This window comes from Lagenorhynchus albirostris, chromosome 19 (assembly GCF_949774975.1).
Source record: "Lagenorhynchus albirostris chromosome 19, mLagAlb1.1, whole genome shotgun sequence".
Classification (NCBI taxonomy): domain Eukaryota; kingdom Metazoa; phylum Chordata; class Mammalia; order Artiodactyla; family Delphinidae; genus Lagenorhynchus; species Lagenorhynchus albirostris.
The window spans coordinates 60469393-60491235 of record NC_083113.1 but is presented as its reverse complement, the minus strand read 5'-3'; the positions used below and the strand labels follow the sequence as shown (position 1 = coordinate 60491235).

Sequence of the window (21843 nt, the reverse complement as noted above, 5' to 3'; positions counted from 1 at the left end):
TCACGCTGGGCAGAGCGCAACCCATTCACGTTTATAGAACAGCAGAGGCAGGTGGACAACACAGCAGCACTTCTAGGTCGGGGACCTGGCCGATCCGACCAGCACACAATCAGGAACGTAACTGCACAGCGCTGGGGCCCCGCCCGTGCCTCAGTCCCACTCGTCGCCCTCGAGGTGGTCCTCGCGCGGCACCTCCAAGTCGTGGAAGTGGAAGTTGGCCATCATGTCCCGCAAGGCCAGCATCAGCCTGTTCAAGCCCTGGTCAAGGTGTGGACCCCCGGCCCCTCCGTCCTCTGGCCGCTCCCCCTGCGGCAAGGAGACTCGTCTGAGCCGCGCCTGCCAGGACGAGCCCCCGCCCAGCCCCCCGCCCCGGGACCCGACACCCGGTCTCAGGCTGGCGGCCCCCACGTGCTGGGCTCCACGTACCTCCACGGTGTAGTTCGGCAACAAGGAGCGGAAGAAGAGGGCAATGGTGTTTCCATGGCTGACAGGGCTGAGCCTGGAAGGGGAGTCAGGACGGTCAGAAAGGCCCTGGCGGGGCCACGTGGGCAGCCCCCGCGGCGGCTGGGGAGAGAGGGGGCGGGGACGGCAGGGGGATGGCTCAGGCCTGAGGTGCAGGGGGTCCAGCATGGGGCTGGCCTTCGGAACGTGGCCAGTTGAGTGGAGAGTGGGGCCGCTGCAGCCAAGCCCCACTCGCTCTTGAGAAAAGCTGTTTCAAAGTGTCCTTCGCTCAGAGCTGAGGAGTGGAGAGAAGATTCTAGGGCATGCGTCGGGGGGGGGGCCCTCCTGGACTTTCCGGGCGCCTGGAGCCAGCACAGCACCCAGCCATCCTCAGTGTGACCACGCCCAGCACGTCAGCTTGGTGTTGAAGCCACAGACACTGATCATTAATAATTTTCATCTTAACCTGTTGAGCATTTAACTGGGGACTGTATTTCCCCGTGAGTGCACACTCTTAACTTTTATGATTCAGCAGAGAATAAAAAGGACTTCATTCTACAAAGTACGTCCGCCTGAAGCCTGGAAACGAGAAAGTCTGTCTGTGACTCTCCCAGGTCGGTGACTCTGTGACCACGGGCTCTACGTGAAGTAAAGCAATTACTTAACGTAAAGCTTTAAAGGCCGGAAGGAAAGGGGGAAGAAAGCATTCGTATGAGCCAATTCTGAAGGCAGCCTGCAGACTCGGCACCGCGGTGCCCGCCCCTGCTCTCCTGGCTGGGCCTCGGGGCCTTCTGCGTCCCGGCCTGACTGCCAGACACTCGTCCCTGGCGAGGCCTCCGCACAGGCTGAGGCTCCTGCTGGACACCAGCCGTCTTTCACATGTCAGGCTCACCCGCTGTTTCCTCGCAGGTTCTTACTGCAGTTCTGATTTTACATGTGTTGCCGGATTCTACAACTGCTTCCTACCCTATCTCCACCACTTGCTCCCGAACCTGACAGAGGAATGGCCTTAGCTGGACAAATACGTGAAAACACATGGCCTGCAACAGCTGATCCGTGACCCCAGATCACCATACTCTCTGAGGGCTGGACTCTGAGGCAGCAAGACCCCCCGAGCCCCAGCACTGACCTCGGAGCCGTGTGGGAAAAGGAGCAGGGCAGGAAGTACCTCTCCGGTCTGACGTAGGAGTAGATGGTGTCCAAGGGAGGCAAAGGGTCATAGCCCAGCACAGACTGCGTGCTCACATCCTTCAGAAAGGCAGAGAGCAGAGGGGCGACTTTCAGCCGATTCCACTCTGCACCAGGCCTTTCTGCTGGGAGTGGGAACGGTCTGACGGAACGGCCCTTGTTTGCAAGGCTGCGTTCCCCGTACTAAAAGCCTGGGCGAGGGGGAGAAGGGCCCCTCCTCCAGCAGGACGCTCATCCGGCCCGCTCAGAGGACTGGGATGAGCCCAGGGACCGGCGCGGGTGTGGGAACCACAGGACCTCCGCTCACACGTGCTGTGACCGCCCTGCAAAATGTCAGGGCCTCACTCCCAGGTTGCCAGCTACTGGCCTCGGGGCTCCGAGTCACCAGGTCACCGCTCTGAGCCCCATAAGGTCACGGAAAGCTGCAGGCTCAGCTCTGCCTCTCAGAACGCGAGTGTCTGTGAGGGGAGGGGCCTCTGCCCGTGACCCCAACCCGGGGGCAGAGCTGCCGGCAGGAAGAAGCCCGAGTCCAGCCTGCTCCCTTACCGGAGGTAGGGCGGCAATGGCTTCCTTGATCTCCGACAGGACCACGTGGCGGTGGATGTTTCTGGGTGCACGCTGGTACAGCACCTTGCGCCTAGGGCCCAGGGAGACGAGGGGCAGTGGTGGAGGCGGCCACAGCCCTGCGCCGCCCGCAAGATGGGCCTGGTCCTGAGAGCAGTGCCCACACCCCGGCCCCAGGCTCACCTGTTCTCACACGCCTCCACGGCAGGGTCCCCGGCGTCCACCGCCTGCAGAACCTCGTGCACGTTCTCCTCCAGCCAGCTCATGGTGGCCGGCTCCTTCCAGAGGAAGTGGGACCTCCCGAGGTACAGGCTTACCAGCTGGCTCAGGGCGGGGGGCTGGCTGTGGGCAGTGGGGCCTGTGAGACCCCCACGGGCCCAGGCTCCACGCGCCCGCCGGTGCCTGTGGGCATCCAGGGCGTGCTGGCGACCTGGAGGGGAAAGAGGCTGCCCAGAGGGGGCTGCCGACAAGGGAAAGGGACCCCGAGGCAGGGCACACAGGCATTTGCTTCTGTGCAGCGTCCTTACTAAGAACAAGTTCCTCGATCAAAATCTAAACACGAGGAGAACGCAAACACCCGTGCGCACAGACACCGGAGAGCCCGCCCCGGTCTCCTGACCGGGCTTGAGGTGGCTGGCTCCCAAGTCCCACATTTTTCTTCACGTTTTACGAGAAATTTTAAAAGGCAGCAGGTGCCAATACAGGCGTCTGAACCACACTCACGGCTGCAAGGACGTTACAGCCCCAGTGCCCCCCGCTGTGTCCAACAGTCCAGGCTGATGCCCACATGGCCAGGGCCCCAGAGTCCCTGCAGGGAGGACAGTCCCGCCACCCAGGCCCGCCCCCTGCCCAGGGCGCCCACCAGTCTGTACCTTATCTCGGCGTCAGGTCCGAAGAAGCGGTGTGCGGCCACGGTGGCGTCGGGGCGCACGCTGCAGTACTCGAGCAGAGGCATGAGCACTGCGGAGGAAGCAGGACCGTCACGCCCGCAAGGCCAGGGCTGAGGGGCAGGGGAGGCCGCTCTCCCACACCAGCCCAGGGGCCCCTGCCGCCACGGAGGGCTGTCCGTCCCGCTGCCCTGCGGCCCCACCTGCACCCGAGGGGACTCACGCAGGAGCCCTGAGCACGTGCACTGGATGCTCTCATCATAGAGAACCCCTGCCCCAACGCTCTCCCAGGGACGGGCTCCACTAAAAGCCACGGGTCTGACAGGGAGCTTCCTGGATGATGGAGGTAGACTCTGGGTTGGCGAGCAGGCCCTGCTGGCGGCCACAGCCCCCCATGCAGGGCCTTAACACCCCGTCAGGGGCCTCGTCGGGAAGGGCCAACACGGCTCAGAGCCGGCCACGCAGCCCCTGTGTGGCTGGAGCCCAGCTGAGATGATAGGGAGGGGCTGGCTGAGGACGCTGTCTGCCGGGAGCCCCGAGCGACCAGGCGTCACCCCGGCTGCCCACAGGGAGGCTCACCGCCAGGGATGGAGCCCGAGGGCCCAAGCTGCACGGCCCAGCCCCTGCGGAGCTGCACGCGGTCCTGACCCCAGCCCCACCAGGGCCTGAGAGGGCAGTGGGCTCCTCTCTCAGGTCACAGACCCTTTGAGAATGTCGCCCAGCCCAGGGGCCGTGAGCCCTCTTCCCGTCCACACACCCACAACTTTAGGGGCCCATGTTAACCAGCAGGTCACCCGAGAGGACCCAGGACGAACCTAACTCTGAGCTCCTCACCCCAGTGAGAACTGGGACTCGAGGACGAGGACAGACACCCACTTTGCTGACTTGGCCCCTCCTGGCCCCGTTTTCTCTCACACCCAGCCCACCGCCAGAGAAAATGCGTCTACTTCAGGTGGTAAGTTTTACTTGAACTGTTAATATCTAAGGACACCCTAAAACCTCCAGGTGCTCTGACAGCAAAGTTAGCGCCTGAAGGCCCCGCTGGAACATGCATCTTCCCAAGAGCTTGGGACAAGCGCTGGGGCCCATCCGTGCCCGCGGGGGGCTGCGGGGACACACCCACCTCCAGGGAACATGATGAGCGCCTGCTGGATCAAGAGAGAGGCCTTCTCCCTCGCAGAGCTCAGCTCCTGGTCGGGGAGGTCTGCCTGCTGACTCAGCAGGAAGTGCGCCAGTGGCACAGAGAAGGCGAAATTTGGGAGCTGGGACAGGTTCCGACGAGCCTACAAGGGGTTTGGGCGTTTCAAGGTGGCGCAGACGAGAAAGGCAGAGCTCACGGGCGCCTGGATGCCCCTGGGTGCGCTGTGCCCCTTCTCCGTGCACAGAAGGCAAATGAAAGGACCTGGGGGTGTGCGGTCAGACCCAGGCCAGGTGGGCGGGAAAAGTGGACGCCCACCTTCCAACGGCTCAGCGTCAGGCAGGGGCCGGGGTCCTCTGGGGGGTGGGGCCGGCCCACCTCCACGTCTGCTCTCGCCTCCCTCCCCACGCCTACATCGCAGATGCACACGACTCGATGCTCTGTCACGTGACAGCACGGTCTCTGGAGACTTCTGTAACCTCCGCCCAAACCCCCCCCCCCCGCCCCCCAGACGTCCTGCTGCAGCCCCACCGTGGGCGGCGCCCAGCAGCTGCATTTCTGTGAACTCCAGGAACCTGTGTGAACTAGACCCCGCACTGGGGAATCCTCGCCCAACCAGGCCACATGATCCAGAATTCAAAATAATTTACGTAGCTGTCTTTCAACTACACGCCAACACGTGCTGTGAAGAAATTCAAGCACAGAATAAATAAAAGGCTGTCACCTCCTTGCCCCGCCCCCCGCTAGACGTGTCCCCAAGACGGTGCCACCCAACGGGAGCACAGCGCCAGCCTTCATCTTACAGCAGCCAGATTAAGAAGAAAACCGGTGAAATGCACATTCCTACATCATCTATAACCCGCGTATCTAAAACAGCACCACCAGGATGCGAAATGCAGGTTATTAACGAGACAGCCGATGGCCTGCCTCCTGCCCGTCTCAGACCTCACGCGCACCAACGCGTCCAGGGGTCGAGCCGCGGTGCCCTCCCCCACCTCACGGCTCCCTCTGCACGCTTGCGCTCACGTGCAAGCAGGCGGCAAGGCAGGCCCCCTGGGGTCTGCCCAGGACCCTCCCCTGGCGTCCCTGCCCGGCCTGGTGTGTGCTCACACCCACCTCCCACTCCTGGAAGAGGCGGATCAGGTACTCGTAGCTCCGTGCCCTTAAGGCCAGGTGGTCGAGCAGCAGCAGCATGCACAGGGGGTCCTCGTCCGGCTCAAGGCTTCCGGAGGCAGCACGGCGAGCAGAGGGAGACAAAACCCACAGTGGGCCGACGCGGACGCCCACAGGCCGTGGCCCGGGAGGGAGGGGAGCGGGCGGCAGCCCTACCTGAGGATGAGCTTGCAGTACTCCAGCGCCGTGCGTGGGCAGCCCCGCTTCTCCAGGAAGCTCATCTGCTTGTAGAGGGCCAGGTAGAAGCTCCTAGACCCAAGACAGTTCCTCGTGAATGAGAGCACGGCAGGCAGCAGAGCACGTCGCCTGGCGCCTCGTCCGGCACTGCGTCCACCCTCTGCCCGCGGGCTTCGCCGGCATTTCCCGTGTGGCCTAATCAGCGTGAACGTTCGCCAGGGTCCTGTCTGCAGAGAAGGTGACTCTGCTTGTTGTTTGCGGTCACATGTGTGTGCACGGACAAAAAACCAAGCCTATTTGTTCGTGGAGATCTGCATCTTCTTGGGCATTTTTTAAAAGAACTATCCTTTAAGGGAAGAGAGTTAGAATCTGCTGCTGTGTCGACCGTCTAGCTCTACCCTGGTGGACTGCCGCTTTGATCAGCGGCTCCTGCCCTGTTAATGCCTGGGGATGTTAGTATTGTATAGCATCGCAAAGAACTAAGAATTTCATTGGAGAGACAAAGCTCACACAACTAGAAGCAAGAGAGAAAATTCGGACCCCACACGCCCTGCAGACAATCTGTGCAGTGGGGGTCACTGTGCCCTGGGGCCCACGACAGCCCCCAAGCCGGAGAACACATCCTACAAGGGACACGACCCAGGACGGCCGGAGACCACGGGGGGTGGGGGGGTTGGGGCGCCCGGAGTGGAGAGCGTGCCCAGGCCCGCAAGGCCCTGAGGAGCAGGCGGTGGGTGAGAGGCTAGAGGCTGAGGTCAGCAGTGAGGCCGCGGCATCCGCTCAGGCCTGCGCTGCTGAGAACGGGGGCTTCGGGGCAAGAGAGTCTGCAGGAAGAGGGTCCCACGGGCGTGCGTGACAGGAACACGGTGGGGCTGCGTTCACGCTGCTGCCCACAAGGCGTTCCCGAGGATCCCAAACGCGTGGGCTGCGGACTGAGTCCAAACACGCAAGGAAACACGACTACAGGTCCCATGGCGGTGAGGTGGCTGGCGAGGCTCCCTCCTAACGTGGACAAATTTAAACCCCAGGCCAGCCTGATCCGTCCACCCTCAGGTCCAGCCCTCCTGCATTTAAGCTTTAAACACAGCACGAAGCCCTGGGACCCCAGCGGGACCCCTCGTGGACAGTCCCGTGGCACCTGCCCCCGTGCGCCCACCCTAGCACCCACGTCACCTGTGACGCCTACGACACACTCGCGAGGGAAGATGGTGTGCGCCTATGAACGCTGGGTGGCCGGCTCACCTGTTCTCGGGCCTGCGGTAGTCCAGCCGGCAGGTCCCGCTGGTGAGGCTGAACAAGGGGTGGAAGGCACACTCCATGCTGTACAGCGCGCGCTCTGCAGGCGACAGACACGGGGCGGCTGTCAGCCTCTGCACGGTGGCTGCAAACCCGTCCTCTGTGGCTCCTGAGGAAAGCTCCAGAAGGGAGGTGGCCACAAGACTAGGAGTTGGAAAGTGACGGGCGAGGACGTGCCCACGGGGATCACGTCAACCACAGAGGTGTGACCTGGCCACGCCCGCTCCAGCCAGAGGAACCACACGCCTCCCCTGAAGCCCACGCACCCCCAGGGGCTGATCTTCAGGAGCCGAGGGTGGAAACAGGCCATGAGACGTGGACCATACATCATCACAAAAGGAATGACGTCCTGACACACGGCTCACACAGGTGAACACTGAGAACATCACGGTAAATGACAGAAGCCAGATGGAGACGTGTGTCGTGATTCCATTTACAGGAAAGTCCGGAGACAGAGGGCGGACCGGCGGTTGCCAGGGGCTAGGGGAGGCGGGTTTCTTTCGCACATGGTGGAAGTGACCCAGAAGCAACACGGATGAGGCTGTGCAAGTCTGCATATACTAAAAACCAAGGAACTGTAGGCTCTAAAGGGGCGAATTTCACGGTAGATGAATTCTATCTCAATAAAGCTGTTACTTAAAGAACATCCTGGCAAACCCACCACATCCCCAACTGCTGAGGTGGGGCCGCCCGCTAGGCCTTACCCACGAGGTCCCGCGCCATCTCCTGGTCCTCCTGGAAGCGGCAGGCGTCACTGAGTTGCAGGAGCGAGTCCACGTGATAGGGGCTGGTCTGCAGCAGGACCTGTGAGGCAGGAGGAAGCTGATGGGACGAGGCCCAGGAAGGCCCCGGCCCCACCTCCGGCAGCTCGGCTCGCGCCGCGCCTCCACGACCCCACAGGGTGCCCGCGCACCACCATGTTGTTGGGCTCCATGGACTCCACAGCGGCCAGGAACCTGTGCTGCGTCTGCTGGTACTCTTCACTGTGCTCAAAGGCGAAGGCTGAGCGGCCTTTCCTAGACTCTAGCAGCCGCATCGACAGACCTGGGGTGGAGGAGGGTGCCTGCGTCAGGATGCCCAGGGCGGACTGCCCGCAGCTTGGGCCACACCAGCAACACGCGCCTCTACACCTTTCCTGTGAAGACGTGCCTCCCCCCAGGAGCGTGGACGGAGCAGCGACATCCCAGGACAACAGGGAGGGGACACGCACAGCCCGCCTCCCCCACCCCATCCGGTCAGCCCCAGACACTGTCTGCTTAGAGCCATGATGCAGGCGGCCGTGGGACAGGGCGCAGGGGCCACTGCCAGGCCTCGAGACGACAGGGACTGCTAAGCCACGACGTCCTCTCTCTGCTTCTTGCGCTGACTCTGGGTGGACGGGGTCCAGGGTCTTCTCAGGAGCCTGACAACTTCATCTCCCTTCGTCACCTTCAGGAGACCGGTCAGGGTCCCGGACGCCCCTGGCGACACCCTCCTAAAGGGGCAGCCCTACAGGACCCCGTGGCAATGAGCCCCTCTCTCTGCCTGTGCTCAGGGGCCGCTGCTGGGAACATGGGAGTGAAGGAGAAGGAGGGTGAGATGCCCACTAGGGCCATGGCTTCCCGTGTCCTCGCTGAGCACAGGGGGTCTTGCAGGGCATCCCAGGCCCCGGGGCCCCCTGATCCTGGATGCCACACAGCCAAGCCCCCCCAGCAGGGCATGACCCTGCACCCAAACCTTTCTGCACTGCTGCTGGTTTTCTTTAAATTACTAATTTAAATTATTAAACGAATGTTAATTTTCTTTAAATTATTAATTATTAAGCCACTCTCCAGTTTGCAACAACATATAAAATATCACCGTTTACAAACGAACTCGATTGCTTCCTATGGCGCAGGAGCCACAGCACAAAGGAAGAAGGTGGAGCAACGCGGATTGCACATGGCCAGGAAAACACACGGCGGGTGGGGTCTGTGCCCAGACAGGGGGCTCCCCCCAGCCCCACGCAGGGCCCTCGGCCGCACACACGCACGCTGGCTCTGCACACGCAGAGGCGTGGCCCTGCAGCCCCGCGCCCTCACCTGGTTTGGTGTACCGGGGCCAGGCGCTCTTAGGGGTGGTCAGCCACGTACACTTGGGGTACACGCGCTGTCTCTGCCGTGGCCTGAGGAGAAACAGGGTACGGCTTTACCTCCGTGCTGCCGGACCCTTGCGGGCAAGGGCAGGACAAGGACAGAACGCAAACCGCCTTGACAACGGCCGTCACCCTGCCGGACGAGACGGCAGACTGCGATCCGATCAACCAAACCACCACGGAAGAGGGAAGAAAAACAGGAAACCCGTAGTCCAGCAAAACGTTAGGAAAGGGAGAAAAGAAACAGAAGGTGAGAACCTAACGTGAAGACGACAAGGTGAGAGCGAGCCGGCAGTGACCCGCGGACACAAATGAGCTGCCTTCCCATGGACAACGCGGCTGCGCGGGGCAGAGGGCCCTTCTCATCTGCCCTCTCAGGAGGCCCCACCCCGACAAGCAACGGAGATGGGGCATCAGCAGCAAACACCCACACACTTCTGGAAGAAAGCCAGCCAGACACAGGAGCACGAGCGGGCAGCGGGGCCGGCCCAGCTCCCTCCCCCAGGCTCGGTGCTGCGGCTCTCTCATTCGGGGGTCTCTGCTGCAGGTGCGAGCCCCTCCCCACAGCCGTGGTCACACCGAGGGCTTTCTGCTCTATCACTGATGCTTTATTTCTTGAGCTGAGTAGTGGCCAAGTGGACCCATGTATATTACACTGTATACCTTTTTTGATAATATGAACTATTTCATTAAGAAAAAAATTGAGTAAAAATCTGGATTGTGTTAGGAATGGGATGAAATAAAAGTAAAAAACTGCAGGAGAAAAAACAACTCTTCAAGAAAACCATGGTCAAAATCTGAAGGAAACTAAAATGTGGGATGATTCTGGGTAATTGGTAATTGTGAAAAAAAGGAGAATTAACTGGATGCTCAGAACTGTCCTGTCTGGAATCCCAGGGATGGTCCAGCCCTGCAGTGAGCCGTCCATGCAGAAGAGGCTGCCACTGGGAGGTGGGGCACCAACGGGGGAGCAGACACCAGCGGCAGAGGAGGTCCAGATGGGAGGACCCGGCAGGGAGCAGCACACACGGCACCTGGGATCCCGAGGGGACGAGGAGGGACCACGGCTTCTCAAGGTAGCCCATGCACAGGACTTCATTGTTTAAGGAAGGAAACGTGATAAATAACAACTATAGTAACACTGCGAAAAACAGTAAGTGCAGTTACGATGAACTAACTACTAGTAATAAGTGTAATATGCACAGAAATAAGACCAGGCGAACATGTGTAGACAGACCAGGCAGACGCAAAGGAAGCGAGGGCGGGTTGGGGTGGAAGGTCCAGCCCAGGGCAATACAGGTAAAAAAGGGGAACATTTTGAGTTAAAGTGTTTTTCATTAATATTCCAAAAAAGAAGACAAAGTCAGAGACCCTTCTGTCCTGAGTAACTTTACACCAAAAATAAAAGCAAATTATACAGCAAATGCAATGAGAAATACAAGGAAAGTGTGAGCGAATGACGTGAAAAAATTCCTCAACCTCACTCACAATCAAACAAATAGAAGTCAGGGGCTTCCCTGGCGGCCCAGCGGTTAAGACACTGCACTTCCACCACAGGGGGCATGGGTTCAACCCCTGGCTGGGGAACCAAGATCCCTCATGCCACCCGGCACGGCCAAACAAAACAACAACAGAAGTCAAAAACGTGGAGACTCTGCAACAGTGTAAAACAACTACACCCCAATTCAAAAAAGACCAAAAACGCGGAGACTCTGCAACAGTGTAAAACAACTACACCCCAATTCAAAAAAGACCAAAAACACAAACACACGGAGACTATTCTGCGTCTTCACATGATGACAGACTTGAAAGCCTCCTACACCTGCCAAGGATCCGAGGAGGAAGCAGCGCGCAGACGGGGGGCAGCGGGTGACACCCCTCCCGGGCACCCTCGCGCCAAGTGCCAGCAGGCAGTGCAGCCAGGTGCGCCCCACACCTGTGCCCGGGGCGCCTGCTCCCCCCATGCTGCTGGCGCTGCTGCTGCTGGCGCAGTAGTGCAGGGTAAATGGCGCTCAGGACCCAGCCTGCGAACCAGGCGTGTGAGACAGAAGGGCCCTACGGCCGCAGGAAACAAGACGTGCGCGGGGCCCAGGAGGCGCAGCAAACAGCCTTGAAGGGTCATCTGTGGGAGGCAAGGGCGACGGCTCGGAACTGCTTGAATAAGCAGCTCTTTTTCATAAGCCTCTGCCGAGGGAAAGCTCCCACAGTCGGGGCTGGGCCCTGCGAGGGAGCAGCCCAGGCAGGAGAGCCCCCTTCCCACGGGAGGTCTGGGATCCCCATGCCCCGGACGCTCCCGCGGCGCTGACTGCACGGCACCAGCCCCCAGAACTCACGTTCACGAAGGTCAAACTTATCGCAAAACCCAAACCCCACATCGGTATTGCTCTCAACTGAAAAGCAAAAATGAATCTGGCTAAGATTTCAAGGCCAGAAGCTCAAACTTCAGAATCTTTGTAAAACTAGGACTCGCGGGGGAGAGCAGGCGGTGCGTGATGGAGCCCGACACCCACAGACAAGGCCACGCGACTTCTCCTCGACTCCCCTTCGGGTCCCGTGGGCTTCCTTTCTCACTGTGGCTGTAAACACCCTCCCTTCCCTTCCCTCAGCTGAGAACACAGCAGTGTTGGTCTTACCTCTGCTCCCCCAGGACGGCTCGGGCACCAAAATACCTTTTCAGTTCCGTGTCTGGATTCAAGTGTCTAGAGAATTGAAAATTTTACAGATAAAAATGAAATTGAGTGTGTTAACAACGATCCTGAGAATGTCAGAAAGTCACATAAGGACCCAGCATGGAGAGTGGCTCTCCAGCAGGCCTGATTTCTCTGCAACCACACGGCCCGTGGCCGAGACCGGCCACCGCTCGCCAGGCCGAGTCAGAGCAGCGTGAGCCCGGGCACGAGATCGAGGGGTCTTCACTGCCTTAGGAAGGAAGGTGGCTGATTTTGAATGCTGGCAACAGTCTGCGGTAGGGACGGGGTTTCATTAAGCACCTACAGGAACAGGGGGTGGAAAATTCACCCCCGAATGGCAGCTTTAATGCAGCTCAAGAAAGAACGTTCCCAGACACGCAGAGCTAGAGAAAGGTCCTGGAAGGTCAGGGCTGCCCCGTCCCCTCCCCTCTGTCCCCGAAGACGAGCGCTCCTCACTCGGCGAAGCCACACCTGTGCTCCACGTACAGGACATGCTTCTTGGCACTCAGTGGGGGCGGGCCTGGGCGGCTGGAGCCGCTGGCATCCTCAATCCTCTCCAGGATGCGGTCGATGTCCTCCAGCCCATTCTCCTGCAAGTCCCCAAATGACATGTTCACTACCACACTGACTTGCTGACTTTATAAGTAACCATCAATAGCAAGATTTACTCTTACAAAGAACAAGTATTATATTGTGTTTCCTTCCTGAAAGACAGTCCAATCTGAACACGCTGTACTGCACGTACATTTAGAAAAAAGAAGAGATGCTTCGTAAGAGGAACAGTCAGAATCACAGACCAGGAAGGGACTCTGCCAACGGAAGAGCATCATTTCAGACGTTTGCTAGAAAATGGAAAGCACGGAGATGGGCTCTAACCCTCAAGGATCGAAGGGAACAAATTTGGTAATTTCCCCTGACCTCTGAATTAGTCAAATAAAATATCAAGAAAAAACGAAATGTTTTCAACACCCCCTCAAGAAACATTCCGAAAAGAACACAGAGAGCAAATCCACCAGCCACACATACCGAGCTTTCTCCTGCAGCGTTTTTCTTATTTTTCTGTTTCCTTTTCTTCTTGCGGAGTTTGCCACTTGTATTAGACTGACAAAAGAAGCTCATTTCGGTCAATGGAAAGACACAATGACATCTTAAATCCAAGAACTAGAGCAGCCAGCTGCAGGGGGACAGCCAGCTGCAGGAAGACAGAGCAACAGGCCCACCGCCCTGCCGTCCACCATCTGAATGTCCTATGAACACATCCACTTCTCTCCAGCAGCTGACACCTCCCACTGGTCTCCCTGACTCTGGCTGGCCCCCACCTTTCTGAGGTCTCCCTGACCACTCACGGGGTCTGGACCCTCCGCCCACCTGCCCTCCGCTCTCACCCGTCACCGTGTCAACCACTCTCTGCCACACTCAGCCGGCCTGGAGCCCAGGGCTCCGCACCGCAGGCCGCCACACCTGCAGTCCCCCCACCTCAAGACCGCTCGTGCCTTCCCCCGGCCACCACCTTCCATCAGTGTGAAGGTCCTCGAGGAAGCCCCCTGGCACCCCAAGACCAGTCGAGGGCCCAGCTGCACCAGAGGTCCCTGGGGGGCACAGACTGGCTCGCAGTGAGCACTTGCTGGGTGAGTGACAAAGAGCCTCCTACAGGGACCCCCTTCCTCACCGTGCTGCTCAGGTGCCACACCCAACCCTGACCTGGCCTATGTGTCTCTTTAAGGGCACCCACCAAGGGCCCTGGTCCACCCGGCCCGAGCTGCAGACACACAGTCGCAAAGAACACACCCGACCTGGGCAGAAGGGCACTCTCCCAAAACAGAGGGGGCAGGCCTCGTGCCAGGGAGACGTGTCTAGTGGACCCGGACTGTGGCCCCTCGCCAGCCGCCACCAGTCTTGAGGACTCCAAGCCAATCTGATAAGGGCTCCCAAGGAAGTCTGGGGGCAGCCGGGCAATTCACAAAATGGCCCTCAGAGAACGCCAACGGGGTGTGTAGGGGGAGCTGCACCTGCTCTGGGGGAACCGCCGCGTCCGTCACGTCGCCATCCTTCTTGGACTCTGAGTGTCCACGCTGGGCCCTCCTTTTGTTCCCCGATGCTGCGGCGTCAATGAGCAGACAGTCGGTCCTGTCCCCGTTCACCCCGGGCACCTCCTCGAGGTCCTCGATGTTTATCTGGAAACACAGACGGGGGAGCAAGGGCATTACGGGTGCGTCCTAGTCACAAATGAAAAGGTGACTCTCAGATGCACGCGTGTTGCAGGGAAAGGTGGGCGGGCACCTTCCAGGTCGCTGAGGTTGTAGAGGGAGGACCACAGATGTCCAGTAGCCCAGTGGCCACGACGCTCCCCTCTCAGCAGCGTGGGGCCAGGGCCACTTCAGTCATGGTCCCAGAGAACGCTGGGGCGCTGTGTGGCTACGGGACCTGTCCTCAGGGTGACATGATGAGGAATCCCACACGGGACAACTTCTCCCCCTACCAAGCACCACCCCAGAGTAAACACACACGCTCAGCTAATGCCTCACTCTTCCCTCCTCCCACCTGGACTCCGGCCAGCTGTTCTACACCAGCAGACAGGACCAGTGCCTGGGGGAAGACAAGGCCCAGGAGATACTCAGTAACAAGAATGGTAACGCATCCATCAGGGGAGCCTTAGACAGTGGTGAACAGGGATGAACCACGCTCGTGTGCACACGCAGGCCTCAGGAACACGATGCAGAAAGGAAGGTCCCAGGAGACTCACACCCTCGCTCTGGAGGAGACGGGGCAGGGACAAGTCACGGGACAAGTTCTGGCCCTTCTGCTAGTAAATGAGTCAGCAAACAAAGGAGGCGACACGCAATACCAACACCACGCTTCACGAGCCAGATCAGAGGGATGCAACCTGGTTCACCGAGGTCCAAAAATAAATTTTAAAAACTACATAAAAGATTCAGAACATCCGAAAAATATAAAGCTAAAAAAATAAAAATAAAATCCACTCTAAACCCCAGAACCCTGAGATGATTTCCAAACAAAACTGGGGGGCTTCCCTAGTGGCGCAGTGGTTGCGAGTCCGCCTGCCAATGCAGGGGACACGGGTTCGTGCCCCGGTCCGGGAAGATCTCACATGCCGCGGAGCGGCTGGGCCCGTGAGCCATGGCCGCTGAGCCTGCGCGTCCGGAGGCTGTGCTCCGCAACGGGAGAGGCCACAACAGTGAGAGGCCCGCGTACCGCAAACAAACAAAAAACTGGGGCGAAGTCCTCAGCGACTGGCCACTGCCTGTCCCCGCGGGGCCCGGGGCTCTGACGTTAGTCTCAAGGGAAGGGACGCATGCGCGTCTGTGCTCCCTGCTTTCGCATCTTCACCAGCGGAGGTTCCCACGCGGCAAGGATGAAGCTCAGGGCTGTGTGACGCCTGCTTGTCTAGCAAGTTCACAGATCTTTTTCTGTAACGACAGCACCACGCAGACCGCGATGGGGACAGCACCGTGAGGCCAGGCCCCGCCGTGGACCTCGGTGCGAAGGGAGGAGCTGCAGTGAGGGCCCCGCGGACGGTTCTTCTCCACAGCAGGGGTCCCGGAGGAACAGCCCCACGCTTTGTCCAGCATTCAGCACTGGTGACGCCTCCCAGGGAAGCCCGGGACTGCTTTACTTTTATTAAGTCATGCTCACATCCTTAAAAAAAAAAAAATTCTCATTTTTGAGCCCCCTGTGGAAGCTTGAGGTGTTTCCAGAAATTCCAGTTTATAAGGAGCTCCACGCCAAGGTCAACTTCAACGGACAGCAAAACTCTGACTCTTGCACGCAGGACCCTGCGGAGCTTTGGCAAGAGCTCTGGGAAGAAGCACGATTCGCTGCCACCCACGCTGCTACCCAAGCTGTCCAGCGTCCTGACGTCGATCTGACTTGCAATCCAGGAGCTGCCATGGTCATCAGTTTTGAGGTCCCAACGGGTCCCTATTTCCAGAGGGTCGTGTCTGCTGCCTGTGTGCTCTCTGGAATCCCCAGGACAAGGCACCATGAACACTTCGGTGAGGACGGGGGAGGGGCTGGATCTCTGTTGGGGGGTAGGAAGCTTTTTCTTTAAAAAACAAAACCAAACCGTGGTACAATTGACATCTCTTGAAATGAATGTACAGGGCAAGTTTTGGCAGAGCCGTGTAACCTATACTCTTTTATCAAGAGACAAAACTCTCCTGTTATGCCAGAAATACAGGCCTCATTCCACCCCCAGCTAAGCCTCCTGCCGATGCTGGCGAACCCTAGGGTTTTCACCACTGTGACTTTGCCTGTCCCAGGACGCCGTGCCCGCACGGTCAGTGTCTTCTGGAGTGTACGGCTTCTGAGGCTTGTCCCGCTCTTGTATTAGGCGTTAGCTCCTGGTTCCTGGTGACCAGTATTCCTTTGCATGGATTCTACCACATAAAGTTTATCCACTGGGAGTCTTTTGTTTCCGTTTTGGGGTTACTGTGGATTAAGCTGCTGTGAAGATTTGTGAAGTCTTCTGGGTAAGTGTTCACAAGTGGTTGCTGGGGTGTGAGGCGTCAGGTTTATGCTGAATTGCCAGGCCTGTTTCCAACGGTCGGACAATTTCATCCCCCGCCAAAGCTGCTGGCCCCAGCAGCCTTGAGCTGCTCTCATTTTGGCCATACTGGTGGGTGCACAGGGGTACTGTATTATGATTTTTTTATAATTTTTTAAAATAAATTTATTTATTTATCATTTTGGCCCCGTACACCTTAGTATCGAGCCCAAGACTCCGAGCAGGCTTCCGGAACTCCTTCTCTCCAGCACCCTCCCCCTTAACTCCAGCCACTTCTACAGACCCCACATCTGACCTGCTCCCTGGCTCAGCACGAGCTCCACGATCTGCTGGGCCAGCCTCCCTGTGCTCATCTCTGGAGAGTGTCTCCAGTCAGAAAGCCGGCACAGGGGGCTAGGGGACCTCGGACCTGCAGTGCTTGTGGTCTAATGTCTGCAAACAGTTCACTCATGCATTTTGCTAGTTTGACAGTTATTCAGGGCAAGAAGGCGGCTCGAGTACCAGTTATTCTGCCACGGCTAGAAGCTGAAATCTTACTTTTGTTTCCATTCATCCACTGCTTGGTTTACTGAGAGATTGTTTTTGGCTCTGTAAAAATAAGCCTTTCGGGGACTTCCCTGGTGGCCCAGTGGTTATGACGCGGCACTTTCACTGCTGGGCCCGGGTTTGATCCCTGGTCGGGGAACTAAGATCCCACAAGTCACACGGTACGGCCGAAAAAGACAAAACAAAACAAAAAACATCTTTCGTTTTAGGGCCCCTAAGAGTGCTACTGGAAAAAAAAAGTTATTTTTCCTATTAAAAGAGGGAAAACATTAAAACTTTACATTACTGAGGAAGTTCTTCTCTGGCATGCAGTCGGGGATGACAAAGCCTCATCTTTCTACCATCTTTCAGTAGGTAGAAACTGGCATGGATGAGGCCCCCTCTGCTAAAGCTTTTCTCACAGACTTGAGGACAAAAGAAGTGATGTGACGTGAAGCTAACCTGAAGAATCTTAGAACATTACTGTAATCCACGACCAAATGTGCCCTTGAGCAGTGAAAAAATCTACAGGGGTTCCAATACCACCTGTTACCAAATGCGTTTGTGAATGTGAATCCAGGGTCTGGCTGCTGCTGCCAGCAGAACTGGGCATCAAACATGAAGATGACCCATGTCTGCGAGTCGACGGTCACCAAACAACGTCCAGTTCTTATTCCAGTCAAACAAGAGCAACCTCATCAATGACGCTTTTACTTCGGAACAAGTTTGCTTTTATTTAATTACACAATTTAGATTTCTTCCAATCTAGATTTATTTCAGAGACTGGCCACTATATTGTACATGAAAACAGAGAGACATAAACATGTAATCTTCAGAAAAGAACAATCTTCCTCGCTAAAACTTTTCAATGATATAGAATAAATCCTGATAGTTTTTAAAAGCTTGTGTGGTTTTCTATCAGATTGTCAAAGTGGTCCCTGACCCCAAAACACTAATAAATTCTATTTTACAACACCATTTTTAACAGTTGCACAGTACGTTATGCTGCAAAACTCAAACTATACCCTTAAAACAGGTGAATTTATTACATATAAATTATATTTCAATAAAACCGATTTTCAAAAACCAGTCTGGATGAGGCAGGAAAGATGATTTCTAATCTAAGGCCAAGGAAACTCACCCAAGAGCCAGCAAAGAGGACAGTCCCAGCCATTAAGTCACAGAAGGGTGTCTTCCCACTCCCCAGGGGGAGAGGGGTGTACCAGCCCCTAGAAACGCCTCTAATCCACTTAGGGTCACACGTTTCTATTGAAGTTCTTGGCTGTCAACACGATGTAATATCAACATTTGCTGAGTACTGTGCGCCTGGCATGGGCTAAGGGCTGTACACGTTAGTTCACTGACTCTTCGTGACAACCCCATGAGGTAAGTAACATCATCCCCAGGAAACAGGGGAGCCGACGTGTATGCTAGGAACCCTGTCCAAGTTCTCACAGGTAAGAAGAGGCGGAGCTGGGATGCAAAGCCCGTGTGCAGACGCTCACTCACACTCTGTCCTCAGAGGAAACACTGACTCATGCCGCGACCTCTCCGCACACCTACGAGAACAGACACTGTTCCGGGGGTGGGGATACGCGAGGGAGCAACAAAGTCTCTGTTCTCACACAGCTGATACTCTCCGGCAGTGGGGGCCAAGCAGCACGAGATAAAAAGAACACGTCGGTAACTTGTAGGGTTTGTTCTGTGATAACTTCCAGAGAAAAAGGAGAAAGCTCAGAAGAACGGGGAGAGGGGCTGTAACTTTAAATCGCTGGGGAGGGTAAGCAAGACTCAGAAGGTGACATCTGAGCGAAGCCTGAGCGGGGGAAGCAACACAGGAACATGGGGTGTTCCGGGTAGAGGGGACAGCGGGGAGACCTGCGTTCCAGGCCTGTGGCTGGAGCAGAGCGGGCAAGATCAGGGAGACATGAGGCGGGCGACCCGGGCTCTGGGGGGCTGTGAGAAAGGAGGGCTGAGAGCAGATGTGGGCCTAACAGGATCCTTGTGGCTGCTGCACCCAGACAGGCTGCAGAGGCCAAGAGACGAGCGGGGCCGGGCCAGAAGTATCCAGGCAGAGGCAACGGCCACACCGCAGGTGCTACACCTGCAGCCGCCCACGACTTCACCAGGGTTTGCATGTGGTGTGTGAGAGAAAAAGGTCAGGGGTATATTCCAGGCTGCTGGCCTTGGCAAGAGGAAGAGTGGAGCTGCCCTCGACAGACAGGGAAGGCTGGAGGAGGCAGAGAGGGCAGTTAAAGTCTGGACACACTGAGCCTGAGACGTGTGCGAGACACCTAAAGGAGATGATGTAAAGATGGCGTTTGAATCCACAGACTACGATGGAGGTCTGTGCAACACCAGGGTCCTGCCGGAGAGCAGAAGAGGATACGCACAGCACAGCACTCAGCAGGGGCAGCTGTTGGGTCCCTCTGACCTGACCGATACCACAGGGAGTCCAGAAAAGCACCTTTTCTCTCTATTCACACACAGAAGCACCTGCTTTTTTTTTTTTTCATCTATCCCCTCACCCTGGCCCACTGTCCATCTATCCTCCTTTCCTCTTCAAAAGGAACGCTAACTTTGCTTCAGAGACAAACACCTGGGCACGGTTAAGAGTACAATTTTAGGGACTTCCTCAGCGGCGCAGTGGTTAAGAACCCGCCTGCCAATGCAGGGGACACGGGTTTGAGCTCTGGTCTGGGAAGATCCCACGTGCCGCAGAGCAACTAAGCCCGTGCACCACAACTACTGAGCCTGTGCTCTAGAGCCCGTGAGCCACAACTACTGAGCCTGTGTGCCACAACTACTGAAGCCCACGTGCCTAGAGCCCATGCTCCGCAATGAGAGAAGCCACCACGATGAGAAGCCCATGCACTGCAATGAAAAGTAGCCCCCGCTCGCTGCAACTAGAGAAAGCCCGCGCACAGCTACAAAGACCCAACGCAGCCAAAAATAAATACGTAAATAAATTTACTAAAAAAAAAAAAAAAAGAGCCCAGAACCTGGATTTCACTGTGGGTGTCACTTACTACCTCATTTGTACAATGGGGACAACATGACCTTCCCAGACCATAAGACACATGACATCGCAGCAGGGCCTGGAACGTGTGAACGTTTTCCAAATGAGTTACCATTGTTTAAGACTGAGAAAAAAAGAAGACTAAACCTGGAGGATGTCAGAATAAGGAGAAAGTACACTTGACAGATGGTCAGGGAAAACAGCCAACTTCAGCACAAACCCATTTCAGCCTGTTAACAAGTGGGATGGAAAGAAGCCTTGAGGGTTTTGAAAGAAGTCAAAAAATGACTGGAGGGCTTCCCTGGTGGCGCAGTGGTTGAGAGTCCGCCTGCCGATGTGGGGGACGCGGGTTCGTGCCCCGGTCCGGGAAGATCCCACATGCCGCGGTGCGGCTGGGCCCGTGAGCCATGGCAGCTGAGCCTGCGCGTCCGGAGCCTGTGCTCCGCAACGGGAGAGGCCACAACAGTGAGAGGCCTGCGTACCGGAAAAAAAAAAAAAAAAAAGACTGGAAAACCTAGGGATAAATGATGTGATGGGAGCACTGGGGAAAAACCGCCCATGTGTGGAGAGCCGTGGAAGCTGGGTGGGGGCCCGTGAAGGTTACTTGTACTGCTCTATTTTTGCATGTGTTTGAAATTTTCCATAATAAAAAATTAAAAACAAAGAAATGGCAAGAAACAAGGGAGCGGGGAGGCTCTGAAGAGGTGGCGGGATAGTCTGGAGAATTTGAAGACGGACTTGGTCCCGCTTCCAGCAGAAACTACAGGGTGAGGCTGCCTCTTACCTTGGAGGAACGTGGACAATCTCTAAACCAAACTACCAGACTGGCAGCCCACACGCCCCAGTCTTAGGATGGGCCCCTAACCTGCCAACTTCCTGTGAAGTTGGGAGCGGTTGCCAGACTAACAGACCTTACAGACGGCAGCTGGTGTTCTCCACGATCTTCACACCTACTGGTACTCCTCCAATCACTCGGCAACCGCGGTCGCGCCCTAGTGTGCGCCGGGCGCACGGTGCTGGGGACACACGGTGCGCAAAGCAGACACGCTACCTGCCGCTCGGGGCGGTCAAGGGAGCGAGAACGAGCACGTGCAAAATTACAGACTGAGGCCAGCGCTACGGAGACGGGGGTGTGGGGGGGGTTGGCGTTATTTCTCTGTGCCAGACACCTGCTACGGGGACGCAGCGATGGGCAAGAGCGAGGCACCGAGTCCTGGGTTGTGAGGAGCAACCGAGATCGTTTGCGAAGGCCCTGCGACGGCACCGCGAGGGAGACACTTAACCCTGAAAAGAGGGTTGGCGACCCCAGACCCTGGGAGCGAAGCCTCGCCCACTGAGCTGCGGCCCCGCCCACAGACGGCAGGCCCCGCCCACCCAGCTGCAGCCAGGACCCCACTTACCCCGCCCCCGGACGTATGGCCCCGCCCCCCACCGCAGCCCAAAGCCAACGTAGCCACGCCCCCGGCCCCAGGCCACCGCCCACTCCCTTCGCCCCGCCCCCCACTGCAGCCCAGACCCCAGTCGCCCCGCCCCGTGACGTCACGGACCCTCCTCGCATGCCGCCCCCACCCCGGGCCCCCACCCCGGGCCCCCACCCCGGGCCCCCACCCCGGGCCCCCACCCCGGGCCCCCACCCCGGGCCCCCACCCCGGGCAGCCCGACGCCTCACCAACTCGAACCGGTTGTTGACTCGGACGCCCTCCTTCCCTGGGCCCCGGGGGCGCCGGCCACCGGGCCCCCGCTTTGGGCCTTCTTCTTCCACATCATCGTCATCGTGGAGGACAAACTGCAGGGCGCCGGGCCCAAGGGGCTCCTGGCCGCGCTGTTCCCCCCTCAGCCTCCGGAGGGCCCGGCGCGACATAGGACCCAACAGCCGCTGACGTCTAGAGACTGGCAGAAGGAAGAGCGGAAAAGAGAGCGGACAGCGCGCCTGCGCACTTAAGGCGCGGTGGCGCGAGTCTGGCGTGTCGCGTCTGCGCGCTGCGGCCTTCCGGAACTTCCTCTCTGTCTGCGGTGGCATCAAAGAAGGCGCAGGCACTTCCGGGAGAGTTCTCGCGCGATTTGGGCGGTGTCTTCGGGTTTTCTGGAGGCGCGCCAGCGAGACACG

At 57.8% G+C, this 21843-nt stretch overlaps 1 protein-coding gene across 2 annotated transcripts; it reads right to left on the bottom strand.

Moving 5' to 3' along the window:
- Positions 1-10: 10 nt before the first annotated feature.
- On the bottom strand, positions 11-21728 carry TCF25 (transcription factor 25). Of its 2 annotated transcripts, XM_060131513.1 has the most exons (18): positions 21406-21671; positions 13677-13841; positions 12694-12768; positions 12139-12257; positions 11611-11676; positions 8925-9007; positions 7778-7908; positions 7569-7668; positions 6811-6904; positions 5548-5640; positions 5335-5440; positions 4204-4363; positions 3066-3153; positions 2377-2535; positions 2176-2266; positions 1610-1689; positions 427-499; positions 11-306 (listed from the first exon to the last, which is right to left on the bottom strand). In XM_060131513.1, the coding sequence occupies exons 1-18, from the start codon at positions 21595-21597 to the stop codon at positions 151-153; spliced, it is 2031 nt and encodes a 676-aa protein (XP_059987496.1). In that variant the 5' UTR covers positions 21598-21671; the 3' UTR covers positions 11-150. The 2 variants fall into 2 exon arrangements, 1 of the variants encoding a protein (XP_059987496.1); XR_009537170.1 differs by lacking the exons at positions 11-306; positions 427-499 and having other exon boundaries at positions 1642-1689; positions 2377-2653; positions 21406-21728.
- Positions 21729-21843: the final 115 nt, after the last annotated feature.

What these genes read in the sequence shown, in the direction of transcription:
- TCF25 (XM_060131513.1), bottom strand. Translation starts at nt 21,597, where the DNA reads ATGTCGCGCCGGGCCCTCCGGAGGCTGAGGGGGGAACAGCGCGGCCAG. An exon ending in GCCTCTTCCAGGAGTGGGAG is followed by an intron (nt 4,364 to 5,334) that starts GTGGGTGTGAGC and finishes AACCCCTTGTAG; the next exon opens with GCTCGTCGGAACCTGTCCCA. An exon ending in GCTCATCATGTTCCCTGGAG is followed by an intron (nt 3,154 to 4,203) that starts GTGGGTGTGTCC and finishes CTTCCTCCGCAG; the next exon opens with TGCTCATGCCTCTGCTCGAG.